Source organism: Chiroxiphia lanceolata, chromosome 16 (genome assembly GCF_009829145.1).
Source record: "Chiroxiphia lanceolata isolate bChiLan1 chromosome 16, bChiLan1.pri, whole genome shotgun sequence".
Classification (NCBI taxonomy): Eukaryota; Metazoa; Chordata; class Aves; order Passeriformes; family Pipridae; genus Chiroxiphia; species Chiroxiphia lanceolata.
In genome coordinates this window covers 15,712,262-15,735,644 of record NC_045652.1, presented here as the reverse complement: position 1 = coordinate 15,735,644, position 23,383 = coordinate 15,712,262, and the positions used below count along the sequence as shown (strand labels likewise).

General features: G+C 51.6%; 1 protein-coding gene across 1 annotated transcript in view; it reads left to right on the top strand.

Annotated features, from left to right (window-relative positions):
* Positions 1-1,583: 1,583 nt before the first annotated feature.
* The window catches only part of PKD1 (polycystin 1, transient receptor potential channel interacting), an 83,865-nt gene continuing 62,065 nt past the window's right edge, over positions 1,584-23,383 (top strand). Inside the window, 1 exon segment of the mRNA XM_032704337.1 lies at positions 1,584-1,901. Within this exon segment, the coding sequence (XP_032560228.1) occupies positions 1,657-1,901 (245 nt within the window). The 5' untranslated portion in view covers positions 1,584-1,656.

The following is a 23,383-nucleotide window of genomic DNA, read 5'->3' as shown; positions in this document are numbered from 1 at the left end:
TGACCTGGGGAGATTTGCTGCACTAAACTTCAATGTTACATAGCAATGTTTTCAGGGTGTGAATGGCTGCAAGAATTAATGGAATTGCATAAATGAAGAGCAAGATTTTCCTGTCTCTATTTAGCAAAAAACCTGCTGGAAGTGTTGTCTGGATCAACAAATCTCAGGAGAACCAGTTCAAAAGCAGCTTCTCCCATGTTTTATTTCAGCTTTCTCATATCCCCCCCTCAGTGGAGGGCCAGGGCCATGTTCCATATGTCCCATCACACTGTAACAAGGCACATGTGAAAGACCAACAAATTAGGGTGGGAAATTATCAGCTGTCACACCTATCCACTGCTTCCAAATGGGCTGGGGATGGTTTTGGGGAGATGTCCTGTGTAATGATGCTTCCTTTCATTGTATGGAGATTTTATTTGAGTTATATCCTTCAATCACTTTAAACTAGAAGCAGTTCAGATCCCCGAGGAGCCACGGTGGAATGATGGGATTGACCTCACCAGGTGTGAGCCAGGACCACTGCCTGGGCCAGTGTGGGGTGTGAGTGGTACTGAAACCTGATGGATTTGCTGTTTAATGGTAAAAAAAATGCACTGAAAAGTACCTGACTTGTTCTTCCTCCATCTCCAAGGTACCTGCTGTACTGTAGGTGTGCAAAGCACCCCACAACCTGAGCTCTTACTGGATCCTACAGCCCTTGGGAATGGGCACCAGCCACGGGAACCGAGTGCCGAGGGCCTTCAGGAAGGGCTCAGGTGGGTGTGGGTGTCTGTCCACTGCCCTCTGTGCCCGGGGTGGGGAAGCCCCCCTGGCATTGTGAGACACCCCGCCTCCCCTGCCATCTCCAGCACAATTCCATCCTGCATCGTCTGCCCTGCCCAGTTTCTGAGATGCCCCTCATCGGGATAATCCTTGTTTCCTGGGATGTCCGTGTTCCCCGGGATGTCGCTGCTCCCCGGGATGCTCCTGTCCTCAGGACGCTCGTGTTCCCCGGGATGTTCCTGCCTTCTGGGACCTCCGTGTCCCACGGAATCCTCCTGCTTCGGAGACCCCCTTCTCCAGGGATCCCCCTGCCCCCGGGACACCCGTCCCCCACGGATGCCCCTGCTCCCGGGATGCCTCTGCCCCGTCAGGGACACTCATCCCCCGGGGCCTTCTGCTCCAGGAATCCCCCCGTTCCCGGGACACCTCTACCCCCCGAGACCCCCGTGCCCCTCGCGGCACCGCTTCCCCGCGGGATTCTCCCGCTCCCGGGACCGCCGTGCCCCCGGGACACCCCATCCCCGCGGGACTCTCCTGCCTCCGGGACCGCCTGCGCCCGGGACGTCCCTATCCCGCGGGACCCCCCTTGTCCCCCCCGGGCCGGCCGGCGCGGGAGCCCCGCGGTGCGGAGCGGATCGGAGCGGAGCGGGGGCGGCCCGGGCGGGCGCGGGGCTGGAGCGGCGCCGCGTTTCCGCCGGGCGGGAGGCGGAGCGGGGGCGGCCGCGGGCCGGGCGGAGCAGCAGAGCCGAGCGGCGCCGGGCCGGGCCGGGGCTGTCAGCGCGGCGAGCGGAGCCCCAGCGGGCCGGGCCATGGCGGGCGGGCGCTGAGCCGGCCGAGCCCGGCCGAGCCCCGGGGCAGCGGCGTGCCGGGGCCATGCCATGCCCGTAGGGAGAGATGCCTTTGGGAAATGGAGACACTGGATCACAGCGCAAACATGGCGCCCCCGCGGCGCGGCTGCCGCTGCCGGGCTGGTGCCTGCTCTGCTCGCTGCTGTGCGGGGGCATCGCGGCCGGCCCGGCCCCCGCCTGCCGGCCCTGCGCCCCGGGCTGTGCCTGCGCCGCGCCCGCCTGCGCCGTCAACTGCTCGGCCCGCGGCGTGGAGCGCCCGGGGCCCGCCGTGCCCGCCGCCGCCACCGCGCTGTGAGTACCGCGGGCACCGGGGCGGCACGGCCGGGGGACGGAGCGCGGCACCGGGACGGAAAGTGGGCACCGGGACGGAAAGCGGGCACCGGGACGGAAAGCGGGCACCGGGACGGAAAGCGGGCACCGGGATGGAAAGCGGGCACCGGGATGGAAAGCGGGCACCGGGATGGAAAGCGGGCACTGGCCCGGCCCCGCCGCCGCTCGGTGCCCGCGGAGCCCCCGCGGGGGATGCGCGGACCCGCAGCCCGAGCCGCCTCCCCGGGGTTCAGCCCAGACCCAGGGCGGGATAACCCCGCGTGTCCCGAAAGGGGCAGCCCAGCGGGGCCGTGGGGGGATGGAGCGGGAGGTTCTGTACGCGGAGTTTTGATTTCTGGGGGAATGCGGGAGGTTCTGTGCCCAGAGCTTTGATTTCTGGGGGAATGCGGGAGGTTCTGTGCCCGGAGTTTTGGTTTTGGAAGTTCTGGGGGAATGCAGGAAGTTCTGTGCCCGGAGTTTGAATTCAGAGTTTCTAGGGGATGGCAGGAGGTTTTCTGCACGGAGTTTGATGTCTGGGGGAATGCAGGAGGTTCTGTGCTCTGAGTTTTGGTTTCTGAGGTCCTTGGGGAGTGGCAGGAGGAGGGTGTTGAGGGAATGCGCAGTTGGATGTGGGTTAAATGCTGTTAACAGAAAATTCAAAGGACCCAACTAAAAAGTTCAAATAAACATTTGCCCATGGAAGCGCTGGGATGGGATGACAGATGTGTGTGTATTCAGATGCTGGTTTTGTTGTTTTGGGAAGATCAATCAGGCACGTGGAGGGGCACTGGAATGGTCCATGTGCACAGTCACTGAAGTAAAGTTACTGTATGACACAAAAACAGATATAAGGGAGAAGTTTGGGTTTGAACCTGAATTTGTGTTCTGTAGGAAGCAACTTTTCAGTTCTTGATGAGACAAAAGCATCAGGTGATTCATATAAGAGAGATGACGTGGGGCCCAGCGCAGTAGATAAATCTCACATGAACTTACTTCTGCTGGTATTTCACTACATTAAGGGTCTGCTTTTCTCTTTGCATATTCTTAACTAAGTTTCCACTTCTTAGTGTCAATACAGAGATACTGTAGAAGTTGTGGAGCACCACATTAAACATAAATTGTAGGTTTTGCAGGATGTGTCTGGACTAACCTCAGGAAAATGCACATCTCTAAATCCAACAGGCAAGGTATTTTCCAGCTCTTTTCTTACAAGATATATTTAGACTTTTCCAAACAAACCGGCCATTGTTTGTCGCAGAAAGTCCCTAACTGGGAAAGACTGGTTTTTATTAAGGAGTTTCTGGGTTTGTGTTATCTGTTGTTGGTTAGAGATGGGGAACTGCAGCTCCCGAGGCTGTGACAGAGGTGGAACGTGCCAGCCCATCGCTGGTCACTGTAGAGCAGCCTCCTGAAGGCTGTGGTGATCTGTCCTTCATTTGGCTTTTTGTTATTGCTGTTCAGAGACGCTGAGTTGTAAAAGCTCTCAAAACGTTTTGGATTAGATGCTGTTTGTGCAATGACAAATGGAAGCTGGACATAAAGCTCCTGCAAAAACATGGGACAGGGAAACCTCCTGAAGCAATGGATGGTGTTACTGATCTGCCTCTGATTCCGAGGGAGAAGTGTTTGTGTATGGCACTGTGGAGAGCACTGCGTGGAAGGGAGCAGCTGTGGGATGGGTGTCTTTGGAGTTAAGACCATAGGGTCATCTTTGTCAGGCAGCACATCATCTTGTGCGTACAGTCAGCTGAAAATGTGTGCTGGTACTGTTCTCGTGGCTGGTGGAAGATGTGCTGAAGTGGGTTTCCTTTAAATTTACTGCCCTGTTTGACCTCCTGTTGCTGGCAAAGAAGGCAGGTGTACTTACACCTTTGTTGTTACCATGAAGGATTTACAGTTTCCTTTCTGTTGGGGTGAGAGGGGCTCTGGCTCATGGCACAGTGAGATTACACAAGTAGCTTTGTCTATTAATTTCATGTTCCCTTTATTGAACACTGACAGATAAATAATATTTTTAATGATTGCTGCCTGTTCTCTCATTAGAGGAAAATTTTTCTTTTTTTAATATCTCAGCAAAACCTTTATTAAAAAAATTAATTATTCTGAAATGAAGGCAGCCTTTAAGAAGGAAAATTCAGAAAGTTCCCAGGGCCAAAGCTCCCGGACCGTGTGGTGTGTGCTCACACTCAGCAGTGCCATTCTGTTCCTCGAGCTGTAGAAGTAAGGCCTAGGCATGAATTCCCCCCGGGTCTGATGTTTTAGTTGTAGCAGCTTTGGGGAAATAAATGCCAACTGCAGCAGCCCCGTCACCAGGAGCCCAGAGAAATGCCCCGTCCAAAGAATCACTAAGGAAATCAGCTCTGCAGCCCACAGACACCACATACCTTGCTGGGAACAGTCTCCAGGCAGAGCCTGGGAATACTGGCCCCTTCCCATGGCCAGAGTGGGGTTCTTGAAGTGTAAGGCAAAGTCTGGCTGGAACCAGGAGCAAAGGCTGTTTTTTTCCAAGTAATCCGCAGTGCGCAACATAAAAAACTGAGCTTGAGGAGCAACACGCTCTGAGTGGCAGCATTTGCACTTCTGAGCTCCTCCGTCCCAGGAACGCTCTGATCCATCTCTTTTCAAGTGCTTTGCTCTCAGCGTTACCGGATTTTGTTCACGTTTATTTGAGCCTGAACTGTTCCATGAGCTTTCGTCGCTCCTGTCATTCCTCAACTGGAAATAAAGCTCATCGAGGTTTTCCGACTTTCCCTTGCAAATATTGATTCTTTCTGACACGTCTTTGGTGTCATGGTGGGTTTGAAGTGGAAATTAGAATCTTGATGTACAAAGACGAGAGTTGAGACTTCCTTAGTTTTCCTTCATTAACGTGGAATACTGTTTGTGGACGGGTGAGAAGGAGAAGCTGGGATCAGAGGAGCTCTGCTATCGCCAGGCTCTGGGTTTGGGGGTCAGAACTTTCATCCAAAACCCAGCGGGGTTTTTTGTGGATTTGGCAGTGAGCCCTGGGGCTGCACTGCCCAGCCGGTGACTTCACCCAAGCAAACCTTAAAATAAACAGATCTTATGATTCAGGAACCTGCAGTCTGTGATATTTTAAATTTCAAGAGTCAGCAACCATCAGTGGATTTTGGTATGATTACGTGATGCAGGAAAAGCCTTTTCAAGGCTTGAGGTGTCTTCAAAAGTTATCAGGGAAAAAACCAATCCAATTTAAATTAAAATCTTATTCAGGTAAACCCACAGGCAGTGGAGTATCTGTGCAGTAGTGTCCAGGCCACAGGCAAAATAGCTCTACTGCTGTTCCTAGAAAAAACCTGAGACAGCCTGGAATGTCATTCTTGTAGGAAGCCGTATCCCAGCAAAAACAAGGCTGCGTTTCTCTTTTGTATGAAATTCTGGAGGGGGGAAAAAGGCCCAAATGAGGTGCTAGATAAATATTTTGCCAATGAGATTCATTCAGCCTGTGGAAGGGACCAGTCCCATAAGCAACCTTAGCTATAGTTTGAGCATGAACAAGGAGGCAATTCTGTGGTGTTCTGTCAGCAAAATGGGCTCCGGTGTTAGAGAGGACTGGGTTGTTTATTGTCCTCCTCCCTAAAGCTTCAGGGAAGTCTGAGTGCTGTTCCCATGGCTGAGAAATTTACCTTTTTTTAAAATTAAAATGTTGGCTTTTTTTTTTTTTTGATGGTGTTTAAAAGTGTGTTAAGAAAAACGTCCTCCTTGTAAGAACAGGCATCCACCAGCGAGGAGGGTTCGAAGGTGTTTCTGCTCTGTGGCAAAAGTTGTAATTAGATAATCCTGAGCAGCATCAACGTGTGTCTGCTTTTGTGATTTGCAGTTCAGTGCAGCCAAATCTACAAACCCCGGTAGTGATAAAGAAACACACATTAAAGCACTGGAATTAAACATCTCGAAGCCCCAAGGGGCAGAAGGATGAGCTGCTGCCCTCACCTTTTGGGGCTCCTCTGACATCTGGTGTGGTTTTTCCTGTGTACTGTTTGAACTGATTTTTCCCTGTATTTCCTGCAATTTTTAAGCTTACTGGTGGTGTTTTTCTGCGTGTGGTTTTTTCCTTGTTGAAGTGAAAATGTGGGCTTGATCCTGCTCTTCTCCTGCTGGTGAGCCTCCGGCAGGTCTCTCTTGTGTTTCACCCAACTCGTTTCATCCTGCTCTCACAAAAAGTGGATTTAAAAGAAAATCACTCACTCAGAAGGTAGAACTCATATGGTTTGTTAATGCTTCTCTCCCTGTTTGCCATTTAATGGGATTCCTTGTTTTATCTCTTGTCATGCCACGTTTTCCACACTCTGGTTTCCATAATGTGTCTCTGCGTCATCCTTTCTGTTTCTTCAAGATTTGTTGTACTTTCATTGTTGTAGTTCAGCTTGATTTTGTATTTTATTTACTCCATATGTCCCCAAACATTTATCTGAGTTGTAGTAAACGAATAAGAAAATAAACAGGGGTGAAGAAGGATAGCTTGGGAGCAAAGCTGTGTATTTCAGTACCAGGGTGGAGCGGGCTGGGAGCTGCACGGACAGACGATCTTGCTCTTACTGTGAGGAGAGTGCACAGGAGAAGGTGGGGGACTGTGGGGGAAACAGCACTTGTGAATTAGTTCCTCCACGGCCAACACCACGATTTAGGCAGTCGCTGTCAGGCTCAAAGAGAAAATTTCTGTCTCTTCCGCAGTGGAAATTTGGCAGCTCCGCTACTGGGCTGCACTGAAGCACTATTGCTGTTCAGAGGAACGGCTGCTGCCCCTCATCAGCCCACCCCTCTCTCCCCTCCAAATTAGCCCACCCTCCTCTGACACCCCCCAGCCCACCCTCCTCTCCAGGCCTTGCTGGGATGTGGCTCAAAGGCTGGAAGCTGCAGTGGCTGCCGGGCTGTGGAGCTGCTGCCCCCACTCCCCTTCTCCTGCTGCCCCCACTCCCCTTCTCCTGCTGCCCCCTGCATGCACAAGCTCTGCCAGAGGTCAGTGCCTGTCCCAGAGGAGGATGAGGGTGCCACATCAGACCTGTGCAGCCCTTGTTTCTCAGCCTTCCTCTGCAGTAAAGAATTAGCTTGTTTTTCGCATCGTAGCACTGTTCTTTACTTAGGCACTAGAGCCAAGTTGGCATCTCTATTTGCCAAAACTAAAAACGTCAGTTGAAATATAACGTTAGTTTTTTGCTTTGCAAAGGGCACAAAAAACAAAACCCATGTGTGTGCAGCCATTCCCATGTTTTAAAGGATAGCTATCATTAGGAAGAGCATCTACAGTGTGCAGGCTGTAGCATTTGTGGTATATTACAGGAACCCTGACCAGTATGAAGAGATTCTGTCTTAGAATCCTGGAATGGTTTGAGCTGGGAGGGACCTTAAAGCCCATCCAGTCCCACCCCCTACCATGGGCAGGGACACCTCCCACTAGCCCAGGTTGTTCCCTGCCCCATCCAAGCCCCCCTGGACACTTGCAGGGATGGGGCAGCCACAGCTTCTCTGGGCAACCTGTGCCAGGGCCTCCCCACCCTCACAGGGAAGAATTTCTTCCATATATTGAACCTAAATGTCCCCTCTTTCAGTTTGAACTCGTTCCCATGTGTCCTGGCACCACAGTTCCAGATGCTGAGTCCCTCTCTGGTTTCCTCATAGGCCCCTTCAGATACTGGAAGGTGCTGTGAGCTCTCCACACAACCTTCTCTTCTTCAGGCTGAACTTTCTCAGCTTTCCAGCTCTTCCCTTTCCTTCAAAAGATCATATCCTTTCTGATGATGTGCAAAACACGGATAATTAAAGTGTGATAGTCCTCAGGGAGCTGTTTCTACCATTCTAACAGCAAAATTGCCCCCCCCCCCCCCCCCAGTTGGGAACAGGTACATCTCTTAGGCTTCCTGGCACTAGGTCTTGGAAAAAACTCAATAAGCTGAGCTCAGAGATGAAGTTTCAGATGTGGCATATGGTCTTGTGTGATTCTGTTTAACCTACTGTCATTTTGAATTTAATTAGCATCCCATGATGACAGTGTGATACTCTGGGTTGGTGACAGTACTTGATGTTCACTCTGTGGTAACGAGTCTCCCACCTGCGGCATTTTTGGGTGTTAACTGTGGTCCTGCTTTACCTCCAGGCTGGGGCTGTGGGTGCCCTCTGGCAGTGCAGGGCTGGGAGGTGATGGGACTCTCTGTCAGGAGAGGGCTGTGCTCGTCTGACAGCAGCCACAGCCCGTGGCAGCTCTGGCTCCTGACGAGCCTGTGGGACAGTCTGCAGTGACAGGGATTCTGGATCCGAGCCAGGACTCAGCCAACCTGTTCCTGCTCATCCGAAATCTGCCCTGGCCACCACACCAGGGCCTTTTCTCCCCTGGTGACAGCTGGGCAGCTTGTTCTCTGCCCGCCTCCATGGGCAGCTCCTTGGATCGGGAGCACGTTTGGCTCCGTGCAGTGCAATTTTGTGTGTCTGATGAAGTCACGGGGTCTAATCACTGGTTTGAAAGGGAGATTTCCAGGGTGGAGTTTGCAGCCTGTGCCCACCTCCTTGGACAGACCCTGGAGCACCTTCTGGTCCCTAAAGGGACAGCAGGAGAGCTGGAGAGGGACTTTGGACAAGGGCCTGGAGGGACAGGACAAGGGGGAATGGCTTCCCACTGCCAGCTGGCAGGGTTAGATGGGATATGGGGAAGAAATCCTTCCCTATGAGGGTGGGGAGGCCCTAGCACAGGTTGCCTGAAGAAGCTGCTCCATCCCTGGAAGTGTCCAGGGCCAGGTTGGACGGGGCTTGGAGCAACCTGGGCTAGTGGAAGGTGTCCCTGCCCCATGGCAGGGGGAGGAACTGGATGCTCTTTAAAGTCCTTTCCAACCCAAGCTGTTCTGTGATTCCACGGTTCTGTGGTACTTGCAGATCCCCAGCAATGGCCTCTCCACAGCTCCGTTGCAACATCCCCTGGCAGCACCTCAGCCCTGGCTCCCGCAGGGTCTGTGCTGCTCTGGGCTCCTCTGGCACGGAGCAGAGCCAGGAGCAAAGGAGCAGTTTTCCCTGCAGCTTTGGCTGGGACGGGCAATGACGCCTCTCCTTCCTCTCCCTGGCCTGGGGGCTTGCATGGGATTCTATAAACACCTTTCCCTGCCGGTCGGGGGGAATCAGGTCCTGCTGGGAATGGGTTAAATGGGTTCAGCAAACTCTCCCCGGTCCGGGAGCCGTGGGAGTGGTGCTCTAAAAAGAGGACCCAGGGTGTGGGTTGAGTCCTCTGGAGGGAGGAACCCGAGGAACAGCTAAGCCTGGGAAAGCAGAGCCCAGCCGGATTGTGTTGGCCAAAGCTGTTCGTTTCTCTCTCAAACCACGCCTCGGGAAGGGGGTGGAGTGAGGCCGGGCTGGAGCTGCGGGTTTTGGTTTAGGGCAGGTTGGTGGAAGCATCTGTGTCCTGGTGTGGGGCACTGTGTGTGAGTCTTGCACTGCAGACAGCCCCAGAGGGGAGCTGGGTACACTGTGACAGAGCTGGGAGTCTGGGGGATGCATCCTGAAACTCTGACGGGAGCACACGAGTCCCTCTGAGAGCTGGGAAAAAACCATGACCCTTCTTTTTTTGTGTGTTTTTGTAGTGCAAAAATGTTGCTTGAAGAAGGACTAGAGAAGTGTCTATTTTTGTACTTCTCTGTTCATCCTCTTGCCTCACAGCTGGCTGGTTGAATACAGCTCAGCCTTTCCACGTGTGGCTTGGAAAAAACAGATGTTCCGTTCCTGTCTCCACTGCCAGTGCTCCCAAATGCCACATTTCCAACAGCAGGACACCAGTGCTGGCACAGGGGCCATGGACTGAGCCTGGGGGGTACCTGTGGGGCTTTTTGGCTCCGTGGTGTCTGTGTGCTGTCAGTGGGGCTGTCAGGAGAGCTGCCCACACAAGCCTTACCTTCCAGGGGATATATGTGGCAGCCCGCCCCGTCATCCTGCTGGCAGCAGGAGTGGTGCCATCAGTGTGGGAATGTTCATGGATTGTCCCTCGTGGGTTGCTTCTGTGCTGGTCCTTAATGGCTTTCATGTGCAGGGGCTGTGTGGCTGTTTGTGGGCAGAGGGGACTGTCCAGCCACGCTCTGCAGCCCGTGCCAGGCAGTGTGTGGGGTGATAAGAACAATAACCACGGGCCCCATCCCACGCCGTGTGCCACATTTCCTCTCCTGGGGCTTGGAGAGCTGAGGGAACAGCTGGAAACCACAATGGGATGCGGAGTGGAGCCTCTAAGAAAAAGTGTTGCAGTCACATTCCCTGTGCTTGGTTATGCTTTGTACTCCCTCAGACACCTCTGCTTAGGCTGTGTTTCATCACAGGAAGAGGAGTGGGACAGGGTTTTGGGGATGGTTACTTGCCTGGTCACCCCCAGAGAGATCAAAGGGGCACAGGAGACTTGGAGAAAGGGTCTGTGCTCTCCCCGAGCCTGTGCAGACAGTGTTGTCCTACTGGGAGTGCAGAGCTGGCCCTCGGCAGAGCTGTGTTTCACCCCTCCCCAGATGAAAAAAAAAAGGGTTGGAAAGCTGTCTGGAAAGAGTGAGTTTGCAAAAGGAGGAGTTTGGATATGGAAAGAGCAGTCAACTGGCACCTTTCTTATTTTGTGTTGCTGTACCAGCTCTGGGATCTCATAGCTTGGGCACAGTGCAGGCACAGCAAAGGGGCAGCTCTTACCTGAGAGCTGCAGGTGGTCCAGGCAATCCTGAAAAAAAGCAGAGGTTTGGAATATGGGCACTTGCCACTGAGGTGTTGGCAGAGCTGCTGCTGTTCCGGTCTGTAAATGATTCCAGCAGGATGTACAGTGACCCCTCAGTGATTTGTGTCACAGAACTGCCCTTGCACCCAAGCATAGCACAATTAAAAAGAAATCTTCTCCTATTCCCTGAAACAAAACACGGCGCTCATCGGAAATAGGATGCAGAGTGATTCCCTGGGAGAAGAGTTTCCCTTGGAAAATATCCTGGCTTCTGACCAACCCTCTGTAAAGCAGTTGTGGAGGGCGGCTCGTTGTTGCTACCTGGGTGATTTTCTGCAGAAGGACTGTTAACATGAGCAGTGAGTTGGTGAATCCATTAGTCAGGACCCCATCTCAGCTCCTTCACTAAATGGTAAAAAGAAGATTCCCTGTCTTCCCAGGCTTGGGAGGCGACTGGAAGCAGAGAGCCATTGCCATGAGCAGGGTGGCGTTGGCCAGAGATTCATAAGTAATGAATTAAATCTGTGCAGAGCAAAGGTTTCCATCGGAGTGTGGGAGCGTTATTTTACTCCTACAGAGGGAAAACATGAAGTCAGTGGCTTTATAGACTCGGCTCTGCAGCCTCTGATTGCACGGATCGATGCAAAGTTTGGATCAGGAGTCTTAAAAAATTTAGTGTAGACAAAACTGAAGTGGGAAAACAAAAGCTAGAAGAGGCCAAGGGTTGGATTGTTTTAGTCTTTGAGTTGTGTTAAGAAAATTCGCTGTAGCTGATATCTGTGGTGGATTGTGTTTCTACAGCAGTAAGGAAGGGCTTTATTAAGGAAAGTTAAAGAGGAAAACTGCTGCCCCTGTGTGCAGGAAAGCTGTTGCAGGCATAGCACAGATCAGGCAACACCATGGAGACAAAGCTTAAACTGTCTGGGTGGCACTTGAGGTTCTGCTGGACTGACACAACACAATTCCCAAGTTTTAATTGAGAGGGAGGACACACCCTATTTTCTGCAGAGAGTGCCAGGAGCATCACTGGCTCCTGAATCTGTGCTTCACAGAACACAAAATAACAACTCCAGTAGCCCAACAGCCTGACCACGAACTCTGAGCCCCAAAGGCCTCGCTGCTTTCCCCCTTGTCACTCACTGCATCCAGCAATTAGCCATTTCTTGGAAAACTCTGCCTTGCCAACGCAGGAGAGTGAACTGTCAAGGTAGCAATGTCACTGGCCTTGGATAATTTAATTTCTGATGACATGCACAGATTGCATCTGGTACAGCCACAAGTTTAATTTGCATAAACTTGGATTTGCTTTGCATTGTGTACAGTGACCCATGTGCAGCCACTCAGATTGGAGTGTTACCCCCTGGCACAATTTAGTCTTTGCAGCAATTAAAGGGTTAACTACAGCTGGCCATCACCTCTCTAAAACAAGCCATCAGAGCCCACTGCTGCTCTGTCTTCCTGTGGATTAGCCGTGACACATCCAAGTCTGTAGCTTGATCCAGTAACTTCAGAGAGAATTGGGAGAGTTTGGAAATTCATCTCCAACAGTCCCGCTCCCACAGCACCCACAGCTTCCCCTGAAGTAGATCCACTGTAGCTTGGCAAACACATTTCATAAGTCGTGGGAGAGTCCTGGATCTTTTCACAAAATCATGGAATCATTTAGGTTGGGAAAGACCTCCAAGATCATCGAGTCCAGCCTTTGACAAATCCCCATTTTGAGGGCAAGCAGCCCTGCTGTGGATCCTCTCCTTTTGCAGGTGGGTGCTCTGGGGCACCTTTTCCTCCCTGTGCAGACTGACCACAATTCCTCTGTTCTCATAGAGTGGGGAAATGGCAATGGAGTTGGTGTTCCATTTCTTGGCTTGTTCTGCAGCTCCTGGAAGCTGCTGGGTTCTGCAGCAGCCATGGAGGCTGTGTACAAGGCCAGGGATTGCTTCCCTGTGCCCTTCTCTGCTCCACAATCGGGGAGTTGAAGTGCATACCTTGGTTTGGGAAGAAAGCCGAGCTACTGGGGGCAGTGTTGTCTAACAGCTGGAACACGGAGGGGGAAGCAGGACTCTGGGTTTTGTTTTCAGTTTGACCCTGGTGGTGTGGGCTGGGCTGTCAGTGATTCCTTTGCATCAGCTGCCCTGACTGAGCAATGGGGCTGGGAGTATTCTGCTTATTTATGGGAATTAAATGCTTGTGGAGGGCTTGAGTGCTTGGCTGCTGGATAAATGCCCTGGATTTCTAATTCCTGCTTACCTGGTGCTCTGCCATCCTTGTGAGAAGGCAGTAAAACATCCTATACCAGCTCTTGGAAGGACGAGTCTTCACTCTGAGCAAGGTGAACACCAGGGCAGCAGAACAGAGATGTGGGCTCACTTTGACAGGCTCACTGGTACCCTTGATCCTGCCTTCCCACCCCTGCTTTTACTTCAACTTCCTCATCCTCCAAACCAAACACACAGCCTTGTGCTTTGCAGATACATCCTGTGTGGCAGGTCTGGAGCCAGCAGGATCCCACTGTGCTCTCAGAGCTAGAGAACCATTCATTTTGCTTCTAAAGCATCTGAAAAAAAAGTTTTGTTTTCTACCCAACTTTATTTTTTGTTTCATGGCCGTGCCATCGGTTTCCCAAACAGACATCCCAACCCCAAGTGGGAAGTCAGGCATTGACTCCAGCCCAAGGAGAGGGACCGGTTCCTGAGAGGAACATGGCTGTTCCCTGTGGGCTCCTTGGGGTGGAAGGATGTGGGGCTGGGAGTGTTTTCCTCACAGGAACATCCTGGAGAAAGGCACCAGGCAGCAAACACAGGGATGGATGTGCAGAGTGCCTCGCAGTGAGCTTGGACTCAGCTCCAAGAGCCACCAAATGGCCTGGGCTGGGTGAGCTGCTGCTGTGCCTTGGGAATGCAGGGCTGGGCCTGCTGACTCTGGGTTTGGGATCAGGCAGCTGGGAATGCAGGGCTGGGCCTGCTGACTCTGGGTTTGGGATCAGGCAGTCAGTAGCTCTTGGCTGTAGCGTGTACGACAAGGTCCCCGCTGTGAGTTGTTTGTTTAGTGATGGCTGATTGGAGGGAGAGGGGACTGGCCCTTTCCCCCTCCTTAGGGGTGCATTTCACTATTCCAACTCGAGTTTGAGGATGTCTTGATCCTCTGCCTAATCAAACTGGGTGAAGGGCACGAGGAGCCGTGTCTCTGTGGTGCCGCTGCCCAGGCAGCCTGGAGCTCGGCTGTCAGGGGAGGGCCTTGGTCCTCAACAACATGAAACATGTTTCAGCAGCAGCAGTTTTTTCCTTTATTGACTCTAGAGCAGAAAATCCCTCAGCAGGAGCTTGAGCTTGCTGTTGGGATTAGACACAGGCTTGTGGCAGGGATGGGCCAGTCTTCCTTCTGGCTGCAAATCAACTTGTACACTTGTTTCTTTTAACTTCTTGGGGTCCTAATTCTTGCTGGCTCAGGGGCTGTCTGGCAGTAGAATCGTGGAATCATAAAGGTTGGAAAAGCCCTCTTAGACCATCTAGTCCAATCATTCCCCCAGCACCACTGTTTTCACCACTAAACTGCATGTCCAAGTGCCACATCCACGTTTCTGGAACACCTCCAGGGATGGGGACTTCACCACCTCCCTGAGCAGCCTGTTCCAATTCTTGACAACCAGAAGCAATTCTTCCTGATGTCCAGCCTGAACGTACCCTTCCTGTTTTTCAGCTGGGTAAGGCTGTAAGAGCTCAATGCATGGAGTAGGGGAGTTGCCTGAGGTCACACAGGGAGTTTGTGTCTGAGCCCAGCCCTGAGCCCTCCCAGTCTTCTGAGGTGCAGCTGAGCGTGGCAGGCACGTGGGATTGCACGTGGGGCCAATCCCATGTGAAGGTCTTGCAGTGTGATGACGTGCTGGGGGTGCACGTGCATCCAGCTGCTCCTGAAGCTTCTTCAGGCTGGCAGAGCTGCATGTGCTCTGTCCTAGTCCCAAAGGCAGCACAGCTGAGATTTGGGTTGTTTTGGAGTGCAGAGAGTAACATCTGGTCATTGCACCCCTTTGCCTCCTTGTGAAGAGCTGGCCTTGCCCTGGCCCTGCTCCTGGTGTCCGTGGAGGTCGTGCCTCAGCAGGTCTGTGACACAGAGACCGGTGACTTCCAGGCCACAGGACTCATTTAGGTACATTAGGTGTGACAAGAGGAGCAGCATTTCATCATGAATCTGTGCCAGGGCTCCGGATTAATCATTACTGCACTTAATGGGTTGTAACTCAAAGCAAGGACCGTCCACATCACCTGAGGACTCCCCAGGCCAAACCAGTGGGTATCAGATGCTGGCACGGCTCTGCTGCCGGGAACTGGGGCTCCTGTGGGGCGTGAGGGAATGGAGAGCCGTGGTTAATAGGTAGGATGGAGTTAATCATTCACTGAATTCCTCAGCTGCACACTCTCTCCTCAGTATTTTTTTTTGGTGCCTCGCTGGAAAGGAAATGGGGGTATGTGAAGCAAAACCATACTTAACAAGTCACAGTAGCCCTGGTGTGTGTAGGATTCCTTGCCTTGTGCTGAGGGTGGAGCTCCCCTGTGAGAGGAGACGCTTGAATGATCTGATAGAGCTGAGCAGGGCTGGGATATTTGATGTATCTGCACCTTTCACTTTGGATGCTTGGGCCAGGGACTGGAGAAGGAAGTGTCTGGCCTTTCACCTACCTGAGACCCAAAGCAGAGATGTGTATTTTTCTTGCAGCAGTCCATCACCAACAACTCAAACAGAAGTGGGAAAACTTATCTTAATTAATAAAATAGAAGGATGCAATTACTTACTAGAGTCCAACCCAGCCAGCCAAAACATGAGTCAGCTACCTCTCATAAATCTTGAGATTAAAAATAAACCAAAAAAGGCCAAATGTTGTTGCCTTCTATGTTTTGAACCTGAACTCCCATGTAGGAGACATCTGGAGGCATCTATACCTCTCAATAAGGAGATATAGAGGAATAAAAGACTTCAGCAAAATAAAAGGGAAGGAAAAGGTAGAGATTATGATTTAATGTTGTGATTCCAGGAGATGGCTTTCCACTTCTTTTAGGTCAAGGTTGAGTATATCTTCTAATTCTTTTTGGGGTAAAAGTGGGTTATCTAGAACCACATACCATGGGAGCAGATACAGGAGTTGGTTGGAATTCCAGTGAGGTTGATACAGGTCTTGAGGTTGCCAAAGAAACAGCTGAAATCTCGAGGGTCAATTTTAGAGGATTGATCATGTGATCAGATGGATTGTATGTCATCTCTGCTGTTTAGAGGTAAATATTTAATCTGTGGGTAACCCAAGGCTGATCTGAATTCTGTACCAGACAGAGTTTTCTGTCAATCCAGGAATCCGAGTGTGCCCTCCTCTCCCTCCCAGCCCCGATTCACCTCCCGGGCATCACTCAGACCTTGAGAAATTTTATCCCTGAGCTTGTTTATGCCTCTTCCTGAGGCAGAAGAGTGGTCGCAGAGTCAGCGATGGTGGTTACGGGGTGGCTGCAGAGTTGGGATGGTGGTTATGGGGTGGTTGAAGAGCTGGGGTGTGATGTGCCCAACTGGTGGCAGATTTACCCTCTTCCTTGGCAACAGATTCTTGCACGGTTTTTTTCTGAGACTGAGCTCCCAGGTAGGATGAGCCTGCTGGCTGTTTCCAGGATCCTCTGGGAGCAGTTGTTGTGCAGGGAGGGGCTCCTGGAACCAGCTTTGTGGTTGCATTTCTTGGGAAGTCTCTCCCAGTTGTTCTGTCCATGCCATTAGTGATGTTCCCAGCCCAGTTTGCCTCGTCCATTAAGATGAAACCACAGTCTGGCAAGGGGGGGGAGAGGTCCTGGAGGGAGGATTCTGAAGTCACCCAAATCCACAGTTGTGAAAGACTTTTCCTGGTAGTGAAAGTGTTGATTCCACAGGGTGTTCCATAAACCACTGCCCGTGTCCCGGGCCTGCCCCTGTCCCTGCTGCCAGGCTCTGGCCAGTTCAGTGCCCACAGTCAACCAGTGTCTGCTGGTCACTGCTCAGAAAAAAAGCGAGGGAGGAAGAAAATCCCCAATGTCCTGGAAGCACAGGGCCAAGGATTGATTCCAGGAGCGTTGCTGCAAGTGCAGAAGATCCTTGCTAGGTCAGGAGAGGCCCTGCAGCCTTTGCTGAGGGGCACCTTCCTACTTTAACTTCTGTTGCTCTTCACTGTTTTCCGTCTACCATTCCACAGTTGCAGTTGCCCTTTAGCTGAAGGAAAGCCATATTTACGCTCCCTTTTGCTCTCTGAACTGGGGAATGCAGCATCTTGTCCCTACACCTCTTCAGTGGCAGGTTTGCTGGGGAACTCCTGTCCCAGCTCTGTGCACACCCAGCACACTCTGTCACTCACCTACTACTCTGCTGCTCTCCTGTCTGCTGTGACAGGCAGATAGAGAGAAAAAATAGCCAAATGTGAGAGAAAAAATAGCCAAATGTGAGTGAAAAACAAGCCAGTTGGTGTTAGTCATGCTGCAAAATGTGTTAGCAGTTCAACAATGACCTTAAACATCGAGTGGGATCCAATTTAAACCCATAAAAGTGAGGAAGTCCGGACTTGGAGCCTGTTCCTCTACCTGTGTAAAGAGGTAGAGGAGTAGCTGTGACATAAACAGCCTAGGAAGGTGTTGGGATTTCTTTTTACTCGTTAAAAGTTTGTCATTTGTTTCCAAGGATTTGATTTTATTGCTCCTCCTGTTTCACACAGCAGGAAATTAAGAAAAAAACCCAACACACAAGACACAGATGCAAATTTTTATTTGCTCAAATGAGTCTGAATGTAGGAGCTGGGGCTCCAGGTCGCTTCACAAAAATGTCTTAATATTTGATGATTCTGAATGTGGTAAAAATATATGAAATCCATGCTCAGGCCTCTGAGACTCTGATCTTAGAGGTCTTTTCCAACTGTGGCGATTCTATGATGTGTCTTTGTGTGCTACAGGGGAACACCAGTCACAAGTACAAACCTCTTTCTGCAGTTACAGCCCAGGCTGAGCATGGACAAAGGGTGGTTATCTCACTTCTGGTGCCTTCCCTTCCCTCTTCCCACCCCTGGAATTGTTCAGGGCCAGGTTGGATGGAGCTGTGAGCAGCCTGATCTAGTGGAAGGCGTCCCTGCCCATGGCAGGGGGATGGAATGAGATGAACTTTAAGGTCCCTTCTAACCCCCAAACCATTCCATGATTCTGTGATTCGCTTCATCCACAGTCAGCCTCAGCATCATCCCTCTACCTTAGAAAGCTTCCAAACCCCGTGGGAGCTGGGGAGCTGCCCTCCCTATGGAACACCCAAAATGGCTGATGTACTTGAGAGACACCTCTCACTCTCCCTGAGTCCTTCCTGGGCTGTCAGAAGGGTCTGAGCCCCTCGGTGAGGAGCAAGGACAGGGCCCCATGGAGGTGGCTGGTGCGGTCCCTCCGTGCGGGTGTGCAGGCTGTGCTTGCTGGGAATACTCTGCACAGGGAGCTTTAGCCAGACATGGCAGGCAGCTCTCGGAGCTTTCTTGGCAGGAAGGGATGGAAAATGTTGGAAAGGAAAAAGGGAGCTCAGGCAGTCTGTAGGTCCGTGTGCCTCGGGCTCAGACGCGTGCGCGGGGCTGGGAGCTCTACACCACACACCCTCTGCACCCACTGCCCCACTCAGTCCTGCCTGCTCCTCATTGCTTTGTTTGGAGGGAAACAGGAGCCCTTTGATAGTCTGCCAAGGACCAAGATGGGACAGGCAGACTGCTTATTGGGAACAGTCTTGGGGTCTTTGTCTTCCTACCCCCCTGGCTAACACGGGGCACAGATCCTGTTTGTCCTGACAGGGTGAGCCAGCGTGGGCTGGTGCTGAGTGAACAGGCACGACTGGGCAGCGATCCCAGCATGACTGAGCTGAAAAGGGACCTGTTTTGTCTTTTAGGGCATGACCCAGGACCTTTTCTGCCCACAGGTGCCCGGGCCATGGCTCTCCATCTGCGGGAAAGCAGCATTCCCAGCAGCTCTGCCTGCCCACAGGGTCTGGGGGGGCTTAGTGGGGGAGAGCTGCTGCTGAAGAGGGGGAGCTCCAGCACTGGAGAGCTCACACCTTGAATGCTCTGTCCAGTTCTGGGCCCTCACTGCAAGTCATTGAGGGGCTGGAGCATGTCCAGAGAAGGGAACAGAGCTGGGGAAGGGTCTGGAGCACCAGGAGCAGTTGAGGGAGCTGGGGGGGCTCAGCCTGGAGAAAAGGAGGCTCAGGGGGGACCTTCTGGCTCTACAACTCCCTGACAAGAAGGGGGAGCCGGGGGGGATATCTGACTCTGCTCCCAGGGAACAAGGGACAGGAGGAGAGGGAATGGCCTCAAATTGTGCCAGAGGAGGTTCAGGTTGGACATAAGGAGGAATTTCTTCATGGAAAATGTGGTCAGACATTGGAAGGGGCTGCCCAGGGAGGTGGTGGAGTCCCCATCCCTGGAGGTGCCCAAGGAAGGACTGGCCGTGGCACTCAGTGCTCTGGGCTGGGGGACAAGGTGGGCATCGGGCACAGGGTGGACCCGATAATCTCGGAGGTCTTTTCCAACTTAAAGAATTCTGAGATTCTATGATTTGTCATTGTCCCAGAGAGATCTGGGTTTAGTCTTGTCAGCAGAAAACAGCAACTCTCACCTGGCAGATGTGCAGAGAGCACGCCATGGATCAGAGTCATCCTCACATCAGCAGTGCAATGAAGGATTCAGTTCTTGCTCCATGGCATCCCTTTCCTAGTGCACTGGTGATCCTTTCCATCTCAAACTCTGCTGCAATGCTGGATTACACCCCTAAGAGCAGTGGCTGTGATGGATTACATAATCCCTGTGCACAGAGCCTGCTACAGCAAGGCCAGTCAGTAATGTCCTTTTGGATCCGAGGGGAAGAGGGATGCTATGGAAACCTAACTTGTTGTTATTATATGGGAATGAAATTTATTATTTTGCTCTTCTGCCTCAGTTTGTGATTACAACATGGAGCAATTTTTAGCCTTGGCAAGAAGGTGATTTAACATGAGACCAAAGATGCAGCTTAACTCGGTGTCTGCCGTAAATCCTGAGGAGCGATGGTGCTGTCTGAGGCTCAATGGGCCTCGGGAACTGGGCAGATCCTCCTCCTGCCAGCAGAGCTGATGGAAGGGCTGATTTGTGGGTGTCATACTTCTCAGTGTTGCTGTGGTGTCCAGAGTTTACCAAGGATGTTTACTGAGACCGTCCAGAGTCTCCGTGTGGAGCCTGAGCAGGGATCAGACGTGTCCCGCTGTGCCAAACCTGCTCTTGGGAGCCTTCCAGTCTCACAGAGCTCAGAGCAGAGACTGTGGATGGTGCTGGCAGGGCACAGAGCACACTGCATGCCCTGGCTTGTTGGACCACTCTGTCTGTCCCATTTTATTTGTCTTGGCCTTGGCTTGGTGTTTTGTTGCTCTTCTTTCCCTGTTAAACAAAGCAGATTTGCTGGTGGTTTGTATGTACCACTAACACCCTCTGACACAATCGCCCTCGTGGGTTTTTATGTCCTGTTTATGAAGAATAGGAAAGAGTAATTTTGTGTTCAATCATTGAGCTGAGCCATAGTCCAAGACAGTTGCCCAAACCTGAAGTGAAGCATCAGCCTCCCCAGAGACTCCTCTCAGCACTGTCAGCGTTTGAGTCGCCTTGTGCCAGGGAGGGGGCTCGGCTTTGGGTGTCTGTTTTATTCAACATAAAGTTGAAATAACAACAACAAAATCAATCTGTTTACTGAGAAAAAAAACTCTGTGAGCTGAAAGGGGGGTGACTTTCTCTTTTGTAAGATGTCTGGCTGCTCTGGGAACATCTGTCCTGGTGGGTCTCTGATGGTTCATTTCTTTTTTGGTGTGTGATGCCTTTGGGTGTTCAGACTTAGCAGTCCCAGCAGTAAACACCTGCAGTTCAGGTGAATCATCACAGGACCTGTGCTTGGGAACTCTTGGGGAAATTGCAAATTGAGGAGGATTTGAGTAATCAGGGAAAGATTTCTGAGAGGAACAATGAGCTCAAGTGTTGGTCCCAGCGTGTGCTTGGGTAGGGAGTAGGTAATAATTTATTATATTTTATATATTTGGTATATTTAATAAGTTTGATGTGCCTGTACATATTGACCTGAGAAAGAAACGTCTCTTGGTTTTGGGTATGCAAAGAAAAAATAAAAGGCCATCGTATAGGCTGACTTGGGTGAGGTTCATCCTGGGGCACAGAGCCAGCACAAACATGGCCCCTGAAACCACCTCAGCCTTATTCTGAGGTCTTGAGGGGCACAGAGTGTTTCACAGGCTTTGTTTTGGTCTTGTACACTGTGGAATGGCCAGCCCTGGCTGGCTGAACCACAGTCTGGGGCATCTCACCGTTGATGCAGCGTCGTGGGCAGTCGGAGAAATCAAAGTGGGGACTCTGGGATGTGCCCTGTCCTTGTCAGTGTGATCAGGAAATCGGGGGAAAAAAACATCACAAAAACTGCAGGGAAGGGCTGCTTGCCAGAAAGATGGAATAATTAAAGAAAAAGAGTGGCTGTAGTGGAAGGAAAAATGCTGATTGTGAATCATGAACTGTCCGTGACTTTCCTGCTGTAAAAGGTTGAATGGTCCAGGCTGTGTATTTGTGCTGGCAGGGAGAGACCTCTACAATAACAGCCATACCCTGTTTAGCTTTGCTACTATTTGAGGGATCTGTGCCAGGACTTATTGGAATCCCCCAGGCAGACCTTTAGAAGATCTTTTAAAATTGGTGGGGCTGTGGGATCAGAAACCCCTACTCGGTCTCCAGAGAAATTGGCTTTGTTTAAAAACAAAATCCACAGTAGGATGCTGAGGTGTGGTGAGACGTTTCATACGGCAGCATTTAATGGGATCGGGAAAGCAATACCTCCCACTAGGATTTGCAGGTATTAAATCATTAGGAAGATTAGCAGAGTTGCAAGACCTTCTTTTTTTTTTTCCCCCCTAGAGTTTATTCCACATAATGATGTTCCAAAGAGCGGATTATAGTCGTTGGTCCTGTGAGAGAAGGGAACAGACACCGTAGTGATCATCCCTTTAACAGATCCCTGGCATGACCTGTAGTCTGAAGTGAATGGAATTATCCTTTCTCTGATTCCTCACAGAAAAAATCATAGAATCCTGGAATGGTTTGGGTTGGAAGGGACCTTAAAGACCATCTGATTCCAACCCCACTGATTCCACCCAGGGACACCTTCCACTATCCCAGGTTGCTCCAAGCCCCATCCAACCTGGCCTTGGACACTCTGACTGTGTCTCTGTTATGTGTTTAATTTGAGGAAGAGACATCCCTTTTCCAAAGCTGGTCAGAGGAAGGAATCTGCAGGAACAGGCAGCTCCTTGTGAGGAGAGGGATGTGGGCACTGCCAGTCTGTCACACCAGCTCTGTCCCTGCTGTGGTTCCCCTGGGAAGCAGACTGGGACTTCCAGGCCTCTTTCCTGCAGGCTATGGAATGGCTGCTGTGGTTTCCTCCTATTTTTCCCCCAGGCTGAGTTGAAACAGGTGCTCTGGAGATAATGTGTCCTTGACCTGAGACACGTGTGACCTACATACGTGTAGGGATGACACTTGTGCCAGGACGGGATGATGCCTGGCACAGAGCTGGGAAAGTTTTGGAGGATCAGAGCCTGCCTTGTCCTTCCCCAGGGAAGCATGGAAGCTCTCCCTGAAAAGCACACATCTGCATTCTCAGCCTGTGGTGGCTTTTTCCACAGCCCCATCTTGTCCCCTCAGCCTGGAGCATGAGGAGCTGGGAGCTGGAAGTTCTTCTGTTGCTGGAGGTCGTGTGGGCTGCAGTGAAGCAGCACAGAAGCTGTTTTACAGCCAGCAGAGACAAGCCCAGGAGGGTCTAACTGAGCCAGAGGTCAGAGGTGAATTGTTTTTGTTGCTCTGGACAGGTGGAGGTCGGTTCCTGTCAAGGGGGAGAGTTGAGCTGAGGGGAGCAGCATAAAGCAGGTTATCTCAGGGTCAGCTGCATCTGGTCAGGATAAGCCAGTGACTCGACTGAAGCATTCTTCCAAAGCTCTTTCCAGGGATCTGTCCTTTGGTCTCCACCCCATACCTCCAGATATGTTGCACAGTGGATTTATCAGCTCCTGATATTTGGCAGAAGTGTGGATAGTTATTTGTCTCAGGCAGATCATGTAAAAGCTTTGGCTCTCTCCTATCTGGAGTTCAAATTTTCAAAGGAGTGGGTAAGAGAATTAGATGTGCAAGTCCTGTTTAACCCATGAGGTCCAGAACCTTCCTTTCTGTGGTGTCAGGCTCGGGTTGTTCCAGCTGTCTCACTGCCAAGATGTCACCTGTGCCACCTGAACCCTTGGAATGCTGAGGGGCTGTTGGCATCTCATGATGTACAACTCGAGGAAGTGAGTGGATTCCTGGGGGTGTCTGTTGGTCTGGGTGGGTCCAGAGGAGGACACTGAGCAGGCTGCTGTGGGCAGTGGTCCAGAAAGAACCAGAAATGTACATCACCTGCACATGATCTGACTTGAAAGAACTCTGAAGAGTTGGGTTAGATTGGATATTGGGAAGAAATTCTTCCCTGGGAGGATGGGGAGGCCCTGGCACAGGTTGCCCAGAGAAGCTGTGGCTGCCCCTGGATCCCTGGAAGTGTCCAAGGCCGGGTTGGACGGGGCTTGGAGCAACCTGGGCTAGTGGAAGGTGTCCCTGCCCATGGCAGGGGGTGGAACGAGATGAGCTTTCAGGTCTCTTCCAACCCAAACCGTTCCAGGATTCCATGATCTTGTGCAGGGAACAAATGAGTTGCTGTTTCCCAAA